Below are 14,501 nucleotides of genomic sequence, written 5' to 3'. Positions count from 1 at the left end.
TAAGAATACTCTGTTTCCCAGCTCGTAAACCGGCTATGTTCACTGGGATCTCTCTGAAGAGCCACTGGAACCGCCACCCCTACCCTCCTCTGGGAACACATTTCTAGTAGTGGCTGCAATACAGGAAGGGTAAATAAAGCTTTAATAGGAAAACTGCACAGCTGCCTCTAGAGGGCAAACAAGGTTCATTTTAATCTACAGCTTCTCTATTTGGTTGACTCAGCTAATTCTTCAGTCCAAAACAAGCCTATCTTTGCTTCCTGTCATGCTAGGAGTCCTTGGTTTAGACAACTCCACTGCAGTCTGATTAAAATACAATCCTTCTTCCCTGAGATTAGGAACACTTGGATCTAGAGACTGTGAAAGATGTAGTGGTCTGTTTCAAACACTTGGCTCTGTAGGACTACCCATGCCAAGGAAAATGAGATGAGTTGAATTGCAACAGAAATCTTTATTAAAATGTGTCCTTAAGTAAGGTTAGCATACATACGATATACACACATACATCTGTACACTCTTTGACACACCTAACGGATTGCCACCGTGGGTTTAACCAATAAATTAAAACTAAAAAAGAGGGGAAGGGGGTAGGAATAAGGGCAAAATTTCCATGTTTTATCTGTAAGAAATTGCAAATTTCTTAGAATTTCCTTGAGGAAAACTTGTGACCAGAGAATCTTTGAAATAAAATACATAAATCTCCACCCCACCCCACCCCCCAAAAAAGATTCCAAAAGATGCAGTTACAAGTGTGCTTCTCAGAACAGGAGCATTCATTCCACTTCATACTCTGGCTTCTGCACCTTCTGGCTTCAAGACAGTCTTCCCCTCAGCTGGGGTCGAGAGGTTCATATGGGCACTTGGGCTCGGTGCACCTTGGGCTCTGGGAGTCGAGGGGCAGGCTGCAGTATGGGAGCGAGGGGAGCCACACTCATCGGAAGTGATGTCTGGCACATCATCTGACTGTGTATCAGAGCTCTCCAGGTCACTGCGGATGCTCTCAGGCTGGGCCAGGCTGATGTCCCAAGGTCTGCTGGCCAGGCAGTCTTTCTGTTCACAGCTTTGGTGTCTGCAGGAGGGATGCTCTTCACTGCTGCTGCTGCTGCCACCACCACCACCACCGTCTTCTTCATTCTCTGCCATCTGAGCATGAACATGGAGCGAGTCCTCTGTGCTGCTTCCACTCACCAGCTGATAGTGGCTTGGTTTGGCTTCAATGTCCACTTGGATTTCCATATTGTTGCATTCTCTGTGGAGACAAAATCCACTTTGCTGAGTCATGCATGAATCATGCTCTACCTGTTGGTGAAAGCAGTTTGTGGGTTCAGGATTAGGAGGTCCAAAAACAGGTCAACAGACTAGAGCTCACGTTTAGCAAAAATAAAAATTTAACCTAACACTCAAATAAGATGGAGAACAATTAGATCCCTTTAGTTGATTTAAACACACACACACACACACACCCCTCTCCGCCAATTTCTTTAAAAACTGAACTAAAAAAAGAGATTCCAAAATTCAACCAAGTGTCAGAGCCTCACACTATCTTACCCAAATATGAAAGTGAAGGAAGATTCATAGCTTTTTACTACTATGCTACAATTAGAAGAAACTAGGAACTCTCCAGAAGGGAGTGCTGCAATCACATCATACCAGATACACTAGCTTCTCAAAAATAAAGAGAAATAGGTTACAGGAGCCACATCAAGCAAAGGGCACCAAGAGAGCAGAAACCAGAGACCTACAGACATCAGTGAACACCAATCCAGCTCTTTAAGTTCCATGTGAATAATTACACTTTTTAATAGACAAGAAAAGCCAAAAAAAAAGAAAAAAGAAACCTCTAAAAACGAAGCGCTAACAAGAAGAATCAATCAAGAGCTGCCAAGAACTTGCTCAATGAATTCAGAGTACACACACTATATATCCCACTAGATGCCACACAGAGCCCTAACATAAGGCATTGAGCTTCTGAGGGCCTAGTACCCGACCAAGAAATGCAACCTCTCCTGAGCATCTGACTGTTCACATACCTGTCCTGTGGGTTGTAGGAACTGATTATGGAACCGGCCATAGCGCGAGTGCTTGCGTTGTCACTAATTGCACCAAGACTGGCTGTGTCTTTGGGGAAATTTTCCTTTTGGACATCGGCTTGGACTTCTAACCTGTGTAAAGAGGGGACGTGCAAGTTAATATAAGGCCTAGGTATTCCGAGACAGTCTGCTTCCTGGCACACATCTCTTCCGTTATTCTCTTGCAACCTGACTTGATTTGATCTTCTCCAATTGCCAAATAGATGCCCACACATTTTTTCTCTTAAATACACGTATCTATTGAAATCGTCCCCTCCTTTCTTTCCCCATTGCTACTGCTTAACTTCAGGCCTCAACATCTCCTGCCTGGATAATTGCAATTGGGCTAACTAGTAGCCCCGAGTCCAAGTCAGACAACTTCCAGATCAGTGCCAACGTGGACAGAGATCTGATCACTTTCCCAGGCCTCTTTCGGCTCCCTGCTGCCAACAGGCACTCAAGGTCTTCCTCATCTGCCTCCACGCTCTCTCTCATCATAGGTCCTAAGTCATAATCACTTGCAACTTTTTCTTTCCTGACACACCTATACACATTTTATATCACCATGACTTTGTACATACTATTCCCGCTCTCTGGACATTTCCCTTCTCTACCTGACAAACTCATACTCAGTGGTTAACAAAGAAAGTGTCATCTACCTCTCGCTCTCCCAGCAAACCAGTCACTTCCTGCCAAGTGCTCCCAAAGCACCTACCTATTTATTATATCAGTTTATGTATCTGTCTTCCACTCATCGGTGAGCTCCAAAAAAGGAAAGACCATATCTCATTCACTTTACCCTCCAGGTCTTTGCTCGTGCTAGGAACTCAAAACATTCAACAAGCAAATTACCCCCAGGCAATGAGATTGAAGGACATACAGGAGCCAATCTCCTATAAGAGCAGCAAATTTTTCCACTGGTGTCTCAGAGCTAAAAAACCCGTAACTATTTCCTTTCTTGGCTCCAATACCATTTTGTTGTACACGTAAGTATTTCCCTATAATAGGTTTCACAGTCAAACCCATCTGACTCATTCATTTCCTATAAAAGGCTTTTACAGAACTGGAACAGCTGGCCTGGCTAAGCTGTAGTTTCAGTAAGTCAGTCTCCAACTAGGTCTGTCTGCTTATTTGCAGGGGTGTTGGTTTTAAGAAAGCACAGCGGTGACTTCTCCGGCATGTGGGGGCGGGATCCCCAGGTTAGAGATAACCAGAGACAGGAGATGCAGACAGGTCAGTAGCAGCCCGGCAGCAGCCAGCAGCTGCGCATTCACACCACCTCCGTCCTGCTGCTCCAGCCTGAGGCCCTTCAGGAATGTGACAAGGCCCGGGGAAATGAGGCAGTGCAACAGAAAGTGCATTGAGTCAGGGACCTGGCTTCTGGTTTCAGCTCGGCCATGGAATAGCTTTCACAAAGGCCAGCTGCTTAGGTGATTCCCAGATGCTAGCTAATTCGTGTAATGACTATGCTATCAGAATCACTTGGGGAGCCTTTTCAAAATACAGATCCCACTCCAGGAGATTCTAATTTATTAATACTAGGATAGGGCCCTGAAATCTATTTTTAAGAGGCTCCCAGGTGACTAACAGGCACTCAGGAGTGGGATCCAGTCTATCTGCCATCTGTTGCTTGACTCCTTCTAATAGCCAAATGGCCATCAGGTTTCACTTTAAATACTTCCAGGGATAGATAGCTGAGTATTTACTAAGGTAATCCATCCTTCTTTGGACTTTATATAGATTTTCTCTATATTCTCTATAATGAAACAAAATTCGTTTCCCTCTAGCTTCTGCCAAGTCATCTTAATCCACCTCTTGGCACAAGTCAGGATTTCAATCCTTTTTTCCAGTTCAAGGCACTTCAGATATCTGAAGGCAACCATCACCCCTCCCTCCCTTCCTTGTTTTGCTCACCTTTACCCCTCCCCAAGCCCCTCGTCTTCAGTACATTCAACTAACTGCTTCTCATGTAACATCTGCTATGTTCCTCTGAATGTTCTGGTTTGTCTAACTGGTGAAATGACCAAACAAGTCACAACCTTTTTAGTCATAAAGCTTTACATATTCTCAATATAAAATCATATGATTAGTTTTCCATATCTAATAAATGGAAATAGGAAGGTAATAAGATCATAGCACCAATAAGCCAACAAAATAAAGCGTAAATGCTATTCATCTGAGGGCCAGTGTCAAGCCTAATGGAAAGCAGTCTTGGAAATTCTACAAAAATGTGTGCTTTCCCTTCCTAAAGCAGGCAGCCTAATATAGTAGAGGGAGGATCTGCAGTCAAGACTATCTTTATATGGAATAGTGGGAAGAACACTGAGTTTTGTGTTAACCTCTCTAAGCCTGTTCTCTTATAAAAGAAAAAAAAAAAGCAAAAGCACTGATGATTAAATCAAAATGAGATGACATAGGGGACATGCCTGGCAGAAAGAAATGGCTCATACAGGTATGTTACGTGTTGTAATTCCAACTGGTTCTGTCAGAAATGGTCTACTTGCTTACCTGCTGTATTTTCCCTTGCCACTGGAAAGAATGCCACCACTCAGTGTGCCCCCTGAGAGGGCTGCAAAGCTGGCTGTTTCGCTGTATGGACCCTGCATAACACTGAGTCCATCTGTAGGGCTTCCACTGGTGCTCAAGACACTAGTCAGACCTTCAATGCTGCTTTCTCCAATGCTGGGGTTCTTGAGGGCTCGCCAGGCATCTGCCACTGAGGAAGGAACCAAACACTTGAATTCAAGATAGCACAGCATCAAAACAGTCTGGCATTTTCCTGCAGACTTCAGAGTGAACAATATTCACGTAGAAAAGTACTCATCTACTCAGTTAGTGAAGAGCCACTATATGCAGCCACTACGCATGAAGTGTTTTACCATATGTTCATATTTAATTTTCCCAATAACTAGGCATTAATAGCCCCAATTTTAGATGAGGAAACAAAAGCTTACAACTAAATGACTAGTCACACCAAAACTACAATTCAGATTCCAAGTCCACTATTCTTTCCAATATACCGTAGGTACCATCTAATCAAACATGAAGATTTCAAAATATGTTTAGGTCTTATGTGCTGATTCTAATAGGAAACTGGAAAACCCTCTGGGGATCTCTGTGCCCCAGTGGAGTTAATATGACAGAGTGGAAACATCAAAGTAGAAGTCAGAAGACTTGCTCTAGTCCCAGCTCAGCAGAAGCTCCTAAGCCCATTAAACAGATGTTGAGACAAAAGCTTAAAGAAGTTCCCATTAAATGTGGAATAATAATAGCTCCCACCTTCCCTCTTCAGAGAGCTGCTGTAAAAAAACCAAGTACGATAATAACTGTGTGAAGTCCTCTGAAAATTATAAAGTACTGTGCAGATTTAAGACTTTATTATAATCACTACTATTACCAGCGTACCTGGAGTTACTTGGAATCCTACTAGTTTGTACCTGCCACATAGAGGCAAGTACCAGAGGAATTAACCTAATAACTCTGGAACAAAGAAATGAAAAACTAAAAATACTTTACCCCCTACGAAGCTCATTATCCAAAGTAATCCAACGGCAATCTCTCTGTAAAATGTGCTGAATTTTTACTGATTTTTACCTTGTGTCCCATAAATTCAAAAGGAAATGAAAATCCTCCTTTTACCTGTGATTGGGCCATCATCTTCATCAAACTCAATTTTCACTCCCTTTCCATTGGCCGTGCTAACTCCACAGCCGCCTCCGCGACAGAGAGAAATGGGCACAACCCCGTAGACATAAGCCAGCATAATGGGGACGCCAATACCTGAGGGAAGAGGAGGGAACATGTCAGCAGGTCATCGGGTTGCAGCTGCCCTGAATTCTCCTTCCCAGCCTGAGCATAGACAAACCACTTTATAAAGGGCCAAGGAAAGGCAAAAGATGGCTCATCCCACAGAGGCAGGCTGGTCTAACAGAATGACAACTGGGCTTCGAATCAGAAAGGTATGGATTGGAATCTGGGCTCCAACTTACTAGCCATATGACCTTGGACATATCTTCCCAGGGTTGTCAATGATCAAAAGAAAACGTATGTACAGTGCCCAGCACAGTAAGTAGATGTTGCTTTCACTCTCCCCCTTCTAGTCACTGTTCAAGTGCTAATCCAAGAAGGAATCAATAACCACACATTAAATAAGTGACTCCTGGGGTTAGAATCCCACCAGAATATTAATTCCTAAATCTTACTGCTGTGTGAAGCAGATGGCTTATTTGTAAAGAGCAAAAGCTCTGAAGTCGGACTGCCCCGATTCATGCCCCAGCTAAGTGACCTTGGACAAATTACTGCACATTCCTGTTACAACTGTGCTGCTGGGAGGATTAAATGAATTAATACATACAAAACATTCAGAACTGCTACTGGCACATGGAGAGCCTCAATAAATGTTAGTTGTATTATTATTCCTCTAAAACAAACCCTCCCGCCTCCCAAAATAGTGTGAAGCATTAAGCAAATCAAAATAAAAGTAATTTTGTTTTGTGGGTTCCATGGCAAGTGGAGAAAATAAAAGATAAAAGGTAAAAAACTAGGCCTTAAAGTAATATTCTTTAATTCAACCTTCTCTGAAAGATCCCTAACTCTGATAATTTAGTGTGGCCTGATAATTATAATAATAGTGCCTAAGAGAATTAACCCAAGGTGGGTTTGGTATAAAACATAGGGGCCTCCAGGGTGAAACACCTGGCCAGCTGGCTGAACTGTCAAGTCAGAAACCTGATTGGGAGGGGAGAGTGAGTGGGACAGGATGGAGGGAGAGGGGAGATGGGTGATGGGAGAGGGAGAGGAGTTGAGTTGTGGTCCTGGCTAGCTTCTTACCAACACTAACTGCAGCAATAACTGGGGATGCAATGACCGACAAAGTCACACCTCCTGTGATAGCCAAATTCCTCTTATGTTTGGAGGTTTTCCTTCCTTCATACCTGCTGTGAATCTAAGAATAAGAAAGAAAATCCAGGTCAGCAGGTTAGGACATCAGTTTGTTTTTTTGCCAGAGAGTAAAAGACAAGTGAATATTCCCATATAAGTTATCTATATTAAAACGTATTCCCCACGCCAAAGAAGCATGTTTCTCAAATTTTAACCTAAATCAGACCAGGATGATATAAACTAATACAGAAAAAGTTAATCCAAGAAGAGACAAAATAACTCAAGAGGGTGAAGTAAGCATTTCACCTTTAAGTCACTGAGACAAACCAGGTCCAGGATGTTAATAAGAACTTTCAGATCTCTTGGGGGTTTATGAAAATCCATTTAAGAAATTAAGGTTATTTTTATCCAAGAGCCAGCTGGTTTTCAGGCAGCTCTGAACATAAGCTCCTCCCCATTTCCTTCAAACCTTTACCAACAAACCTGAAAATGGAACATTCACAGAACTCAATGTCTTACCTTCCTGCCAACATAAACAGGAATGCCAATGACCATGGCAGGAATGGCAATGCCAGCAATGAGGGAAATCCCCACCGGAGCACCAATCAATGTGCCCAACTGCCAAAGAATTTTCTTCTTACGGCTCCATGGCTTCTTGCCCCAGAAAGTGCAGCCAGAGGGGCTGCAGAGGAAACATACTGAAGTTAATGTCAGTGTTACAAATGCAGCTATTGTTACCGGAGGGCTTGATAAGGGCAAGAGCCTTTTTTTCAATAGGAGTGATTAATAGTTATGGGAAATGAATACGTATATTACATGAAGGGAGCAAAGGACAAGGCCAGATTATTAGGAGCTTTGAGCTCCTTACTTTTTTTTTTTTTTTTTAAGCCTGGCCTACAGACTTGAAACCTCTTCTCTATTCTTTCCTGTTGAATTCTCTCCTCCCTAACCTATCAATACTGATTCAGTTTCCTTGACTGATACTACTAGGGATCCTGCATAGCCTACACACTTGACATCTCAGCCAAATGCATTGTGCCTTGCAGCTAATGAACACTCTGGTTTGCAAAGTTTTCTTGGCATATGTCCTACCACATCTGATAGATACTGCAAACCATGTTCCTGGGAAAGGATATAAAAAGACTTTGTCACAACCTTTATGTCAGTTTCATACTCTGAGTCCAAATATTTTTGCTCATTCCCTTTGTCCTGTCTTCTCTACCAGATGGGATAAGCAATTATGAAAGTAAGAATCATGTCTCATACACTTGTGTCCCTAATAATTGGAAACTATAAGTACTCAAATGTTTGCTAAAATGGAAATTAAAGTGTTCCATCCACACAATGAATGCTAAATTTGTAAATATTAACTCCTTCAGAACAATATTTTAATATTCACTCGATGAATTCTTTGGAAACTCACCATATGCAAGGAATTACAGAAAGGTAACTCTGGCCTTAAGAAACTTATGCAATTTAGCAAAATTAGATATGTACAAGAAGTAAAAGAAGTGATGACATTTATAAAGAAACCTTTAAGGAATGTCAGTGAAGAAGAATGAGGCAGAAAAGGCTGGGGAAGGCATCACAGATGAAACAGCATTTAAGTGGCCCTTGAAGCATGGATAAGAACTGAACAGATTAAGATAAAAGAGGGTTGCTGGGAGGGTGAGGTGATTAGAATGCATTCTAGGCAAAGGAAAGAACTTGAACAAGTAGGAGGGGTAAGATAGCACAGAAGAGATACAGGGAACAGCAAGCCCAGATTATGTGTCCGGAATATAGCATGTATGAAAGCAAATGGAAAAAGCTAGGAAAAGGAGATTAGGGATAGACTGTGGAATGCCTTAAAAGCCATGCTAGGGAAACTGAACTCTATCTGAAAGGTAATAGCAACAGTTCCTGGAAGTTGCTGAGCTGGAGAAAAACATGATTGGAGGGGTGCTTCAGGGAAGTGTTTTATAGTTCCCTTATGCTATAATGACAGAACAGATCTATGTTTCGTTGACATCCTTTTCCCTAAATCAGTAAGAGAACAAGGCTATAAAAGCAATGGACACATTTTCTGTCTCACCTGAGGTAATGCAAGTCTGAGATCTCTTTCATACAAAGCCAACAGAATTCACAGCCACACACTGCACAGGTCATATGATTACAGCTTCCATCATTCATCTTGATAATGTAAGCACTGCATCGTGGGCATGGCTTGATGTCATCTGCTAAAGGGGAAGGAAGAATGGGTAGAAAAATACCCTAGTTAAACCTACTGATGTTATTATTGCGAGGAGTATATGTAAGAAATGAGGAGGCAGTCAAGAACTCTTGACTGAAAATTCCAAATTGTGCAACCCACTTCACTGGAAGGCTGGCTATGTCTAGACCTCAGGAAATTTCATAAAACGGATCCTGTCTCATATCGAGTTGCCTCTCCCCAAAACTGACATCTTACATAGCACTTGAGCCACACTCCGAGCAAGGAGACTTCCCTAGAGAGGAAGACGGTTCCAAGAAAAATGAAATTTCACCAGCCAATAGTCTGGCAGAATTAAAAGTAGAGTCCAGCAGGAAGAACAGTCTGCAGACTGGAACTGACTTTAAGTTTTGAAAAACTGCGGTCAGGAAATTCATTTCTCAGGCTCAGCAAGTATCATTGTGATGTGCTGTTAATAGGCAATCCACAGTCCCTTTCCATTACACTTCTAAATTCAAAGCCTAAAAACAACTGAGTATGCTATATAGCATACACCTGGTAATTTTCACAGCACGCTAGGAACTATCCTATTAAAATGACAATTTTAGGAGATTATGCTGTGCCAGGAAAAAGTGAATGGTAAAATCTTTCCTACTAGCCTCTCCCAAATGACATCAGTGAAAGAAGTACATTTATAAAAGGCAATAAACCCACTGACATTTTTAAATAGGTTTACTCTGACTCGTGAAGCTTGGAACTGAATGCGTGATGTTCCTCCTTTTCAGGTTAATCATTAATTCATATTAATATTTCCTTTCCTTAAATCTGTAGCCTGCTTTCCAAAAGTGGTGATGCACTTAAGGCGAATAGGAAAACAGTACAGGTATAACACTAAATGTCTTTCTGCTCACCGTGAAAGTTTTGAAAAAGCCCCTTGCAAAAGGACCTAATTGCTATCCAATCAGACATATTACCAAGGTTGAAACCAGAGGATTCAATTTTGTTGTATTCCGATTTTATCTGGGTTGAATATCTATAATGATCAGAGAGAGACGCTACATATCAAATATAATACTGAAAGTATTGCCAAATAGTTTCTGCTTTCTGCTCCCAGGAAACACTTGGTTATACAGTAATGCCATCTCTCCCAGCTTGGGCTCACATTATGAAGTATAAAATAAAGAGACAAATGAGACAATGGCAATTTATACCTGGTCCAGATTCTTGCCCATAACTGAGCCCCGAAGTGTGCTTGGTCCGTACTCGCAAAGTCTGTGCCCTCTGCTGCCGGGCCATATCGCATGTCTGATTTGGATGCCATATTTGCTTGCAATGGTAGCAGAACTCAGTCTGGCAACCTTCCCTCTCACAGGTCAGCTTTGGGCAGCTGGCACAGCCATAGGCAATAACAGCATAACTGGGTAAGGAAATAGGAAGCGATATCAGACAGGTAAGAATGATTTAACCAAGACAGACATTCATCTATTCCAGTGGAGTAACACTGTCTGGCACCCCCACCACTACATACAATGTAGAGAAAAAAACACATAACACACACACACACACACACACACACACACACAAAGTGTGCCTAACAAACTGTAAAACATGTTCCGTGTGAAAAAGTAAATTCCCTGGAAAAAATAGGGAAAAATGTCATACTGACCCTGAATTTCTAGCATGTATTCAGTCATAGTTTAAACTGTTTTAGGAGCAGTTTGCCGCAGCAAGTTTGATAAATAACAAGGTACAAAATGATTTCCTTTTGATGGTTTGCTATATTTAGAGAGATTAGAATTTGTTTACATTAAGGGATGGAACATTTGTAAAATTAAAGAGCTATAGCCAAAACTAAAGCAAGTGTACTTTTTCATTTTTAAGTTCCACAGTGAAGCTGCTCTGACCATAGCCTGAGAGACAATAGCTAGCTATCGATGGATTCATGATCAACTTCTCCTACTGAAAGCTCATATTCTCTTTCTGTACTTTTTTCTTTCCTTCCTTCCTTTCTCACTTCAAATCTACACCATTAAATATCTTTTTTTCCTTGACAGGCTCCAGAATCCAAGAATACCAATTATCTACCACATTAATTAATATAGACTTAAGGCCATATCTCCTCCCCTCTCTTCTGACCCATATTCTCAGTAAAGATGGGCAATTCAGAATCTGTGAGCACCAGCATTAACTGTTTCTTATAATTCATGTTTATTTACCAAGAATTACTATCCCACAAACAATCCAATATATGTACAACTATTAGCTTTTCAGACTAATTATAAATATGTCAACTAAGTACTCAGATTACACTAACAAGTGGACACTTATTTAAAATAAAAATTTTTAACTAAATCAATTTAATTTTAAGAAACAAATGAAGAAGGGAAGACAGCAGTTGTGAAATTTCACACATTTTTAGACAGGTCAATGATTTCAGGCTTAGGTGTTAACATCTGAGGTCTGTCATCCCCTATTCCTCCTATAGCCAAAGACCTCAAACACTCATACAAAAGGCTAATAATGGTTGGTTGGTTTGTTTGAATGTGTATCAATGTTCATTAGAGCAACTCAAGTTCTCAGGTTTATCCTAGATTCTGCGAGTTGATTTGAAAACGACACTGAAAATATCGATGATAAGGTATCTATGTTATATAATATTTGCCATATTGAGAATCTTCTCAGGGCAAAGGAAGAATAGGTCAGTGTAGGTCAATGGATGGATGTAAATGATTCATATCCTGCAGGGGTTCTGAGCAAATCTAGCTGCAAAGTAACTACTAAACAACATTTCTCCTGAAGAGAGGAACTTGCTTGCTATTGGGTGTTAAATGGGAAAGGTACTGGATGAGCCCGGAAAGTATTAAGTCAACTTCTGATGATACGATTAGATAGGCTGCCAGTCAAGAAGCCTTGAACATTTCATGGTCCATTCCTACCTTACACGGTGGGAGCAAATATTTATTAACAGGTTTCCCCCCAACCACCCCCTTATTTTTAAATAAGAACATTTGATAGGATTGACAATGTAAATTTGGGGTGTGGAATTTGGTTCCAAGGAAGTAAAATAACCCCAAATACTCACGAATCTACAGCAATCTATTACCATGACACAGAATTACTCAGGGCACGTGATTAGGCATTCCTGTTTTGGGGCTCCTTGTCTGGGTTCTTTGCCCCTGACTCATACTGCATGACACTGAGCTAAAATCCCCAAACCTTAGTTTCTATTCCCAAAATGGAGTATAGGTGCTTGCCACCTTCAAGTGTGACTAAACATGTTCTGAAACTGTATTTGAGATCTTGCTCTGAAAGGTATGGTATAAAAACAGCACTTTTTTCTGGTCCTACTTCTTGGCCTTTGCATATTCTATTCCTTCTGCCTAGAAATGTCCTTTCCTTACTTCTTGCCATATCAAATACTTATTCATTTAAGAACCAGCTCAAATGTCATCTTCTCTATAAAATCCACTAGCTGGTTGCCTATTTCATGCCTGTGCATAATTACTTTATAATACTTATCACATTATATTGTAATTATGTTTATATGCATACTTCCCCAACCAGACTACACTCAAGGAAAAGTACCATCCATTTCTCATCTCCAGGGTCTAGCACACTAGTTCATGTTTAAAATACCTATATTGAATGAATGACAGAGACCCTTCCCTGCTGGGTTTTTCCCTTTCCCCAGGGCATTCTAGCTCTTCTCCTGGGTCATTACTCTGCCCTAACTCAATCTTTTAAACTTATCCATGTACCTATTGGCTTACTATATGCCAAGTACTATAACTTAATCCTAAAATTTTGTGTAAGCCCACTTTAGAGGTAAACTCCTAAGTTCTAAACAGGGCAATCTTGGGCTGGCTGAGTAGCTCAGTTGGTTAAGAGCTTGCTCAAGGGTTTGAGCTCTGAGCAACAGCGGTTCAATGCCCAGCCCAAGCTGAGCAGCCACTGAGCTGCCAACAGGTGGCAGGATAGCTCAGCTTAAAAAACAACAACAACAAAAAACAACAACAACAAAAAATACACAGGGCCGGCCGAGTGGCGTAATGGTTAAGAACTGGCTTGGGACGCCAGAGGGCCCCGGTTCGGATCCCACATATGAGGGCCAGTTGACACTGCCCTCTACAACTAAGATATTGAAAAACAGCTCAACCTGGAGCTGGGCTGCCATGAGTCACCGGAGATGGCATAGGCTGCAGCCCCTGCTGCAGTGGGTTGCCATGGGCTACCGTGTGTAGCCAGCAGCCAGCGTGAGCGGTCAGCAGCCGCTGTGAGCGGCCGTCCAGAAGCCGGCAACTGATCTGCCTCACCCGGGAAGAGCGCAATGATGGTGCCAACTTGGGCCAGTGAAGCAACGTCCTCCACAACTAGACTGAAGAACAAAAGGACAGCAACTTGTCTGTTCCCCTTCCCCCAATTCCCCAGCGCTGTTCCCATCCCCCAATTCCCCAATAAAAATCTTTAAAAAAATAAAAAGAAAGAAAGAAAGGTGTTCCTGTATTGTATCTGTACTTCCCAGCTCCAGGCCATGTAACTTCATTTTACAAATGAACCCTGAGCATGTGTAAGGGTGGTAGACATGGGCCAGGTTGTCACAATGAGCTGTACCCTTACTACCTTTCTTTTTCCTGCCCTAGTTCAAACCCATGTCACCTTGTGGCCAGGCAACTTCAAGAGGCTATTATCTGGTCTCCTTATTCCCCACTCCAATCCAAACTCCAATTCCAAAAGGTTATCTAGCATGATGTTACTCTTTTGCTTAAAATCCTTCAACAACAACAAAAGTCCTTCAAACCTAAACTTCTTGGCCCAGTAGAGACAGGCCTATCAACTTGAATCTAGTGTGCCTTTTCAGATTGACCTCTAGTTACTTCCCAGATCTTGCTCCCCATACTGTGCCTTCAGAAGCTAACCAAACTAGACTCAAGACATAGTCTTGTATTTCTATACCTCTGTGCATTTGCTTATAACATTCTGGTTTAAGATGTGTTTATCCCTACCTATATCTTTGCCTGATATTAATTCCTACTCATATTCTTCAAGGCCCAGATAAAATATCACCTCCTCTGTGAAGTCTTTGTTGACACTGTCACGCAAAACTTTTCACCTGTCCTCTAAAAGCACTTGTATTTTCTTTAGTATTTGTTACATTGCATTTATAGTTATCTATCTCCCTCCTACCTACCTACCTACCTACCTACCTACCTACCTACCTACCTATCTCCTCTACCAGGTGAAACTCCCTGTCAAGAGGACCAACCATGTCTAAGTCCTTTTTGTACCCAGTGCTCATCTAAGATTCAACAGCATATATTAGGTTGTTGGAAAAGTCATAACGCATTTTTGCAACGAAAAAC

The 14,501-nt window shown here is 41.6% G+C and overlaps 1 protein-coding gene across 1 annotated transcript in view; it reads right to left on the bottom strand.

Moving 5' to 3' along the window:
* Positions 1–431: 431 nt before the first annotated feature.
* The window catches only part of RNF19B (ring finger protein 19B), a 19,959-nt gene continuing 5,889 nt past the window's right edge, over positions 432–14,501 (bottom strand). Inside the window, exons 2-9 of the mRNA XM_019657621.1 lie at positions 10,353–10,558; positions 9,025–9,169; positions 7,470–7,632; positions 6,900–7,014; positions 5,709–5,849; positions 4,578–4,785; positions 2,031–2,162; positions 432–1,249 (exon numbers count right to left, since the gene is read on the bottom strand). Of these exons, the coding sequence (XP_019513166.1) occupies positions 784–1,249; positions 2,031–2,162; positions 4,578–4,785; positions 5,709–5,849; positions 6,900–7,014; positions 7,470–7,632; positions 9,025–9,169; positions 10,353–10,558 (1,576 nt within the window). The 3' untranslated portion in view covers positions 432–783. The remainder of the gene's footprint in view (positions 1,250–2,030; positions 2,163–4,577; positions 4,786–5,708; positions 5,850–6,899; positions 7,015–7,469; positions 7,633–9,024; positions 9,170–10,352; positions 10,559–14,501) is intronic.

Source organism: Hipposideros armiger, unplaced genomic scaffold, assembly GCF_001890085.2.
Source record: "Hipposideros armiger isolate ML-2016 unplaced genomic scaffold, ASM189008v1 scaffold_10, whole genome shotgun sequence".
In the NCBI taxonomy this organism is placed as follows: Eukaryota; Metazoa; Chordata; class Mammalia; order Chiroptera; family Hipposideridae; genus Hipposideros; species Hipposideros armiger.
The sequence above is the reverse complement of the archived record's forward strand: the minus strand, read 5'-3'. Positions and strand labels throughout refer to the sequence as shown.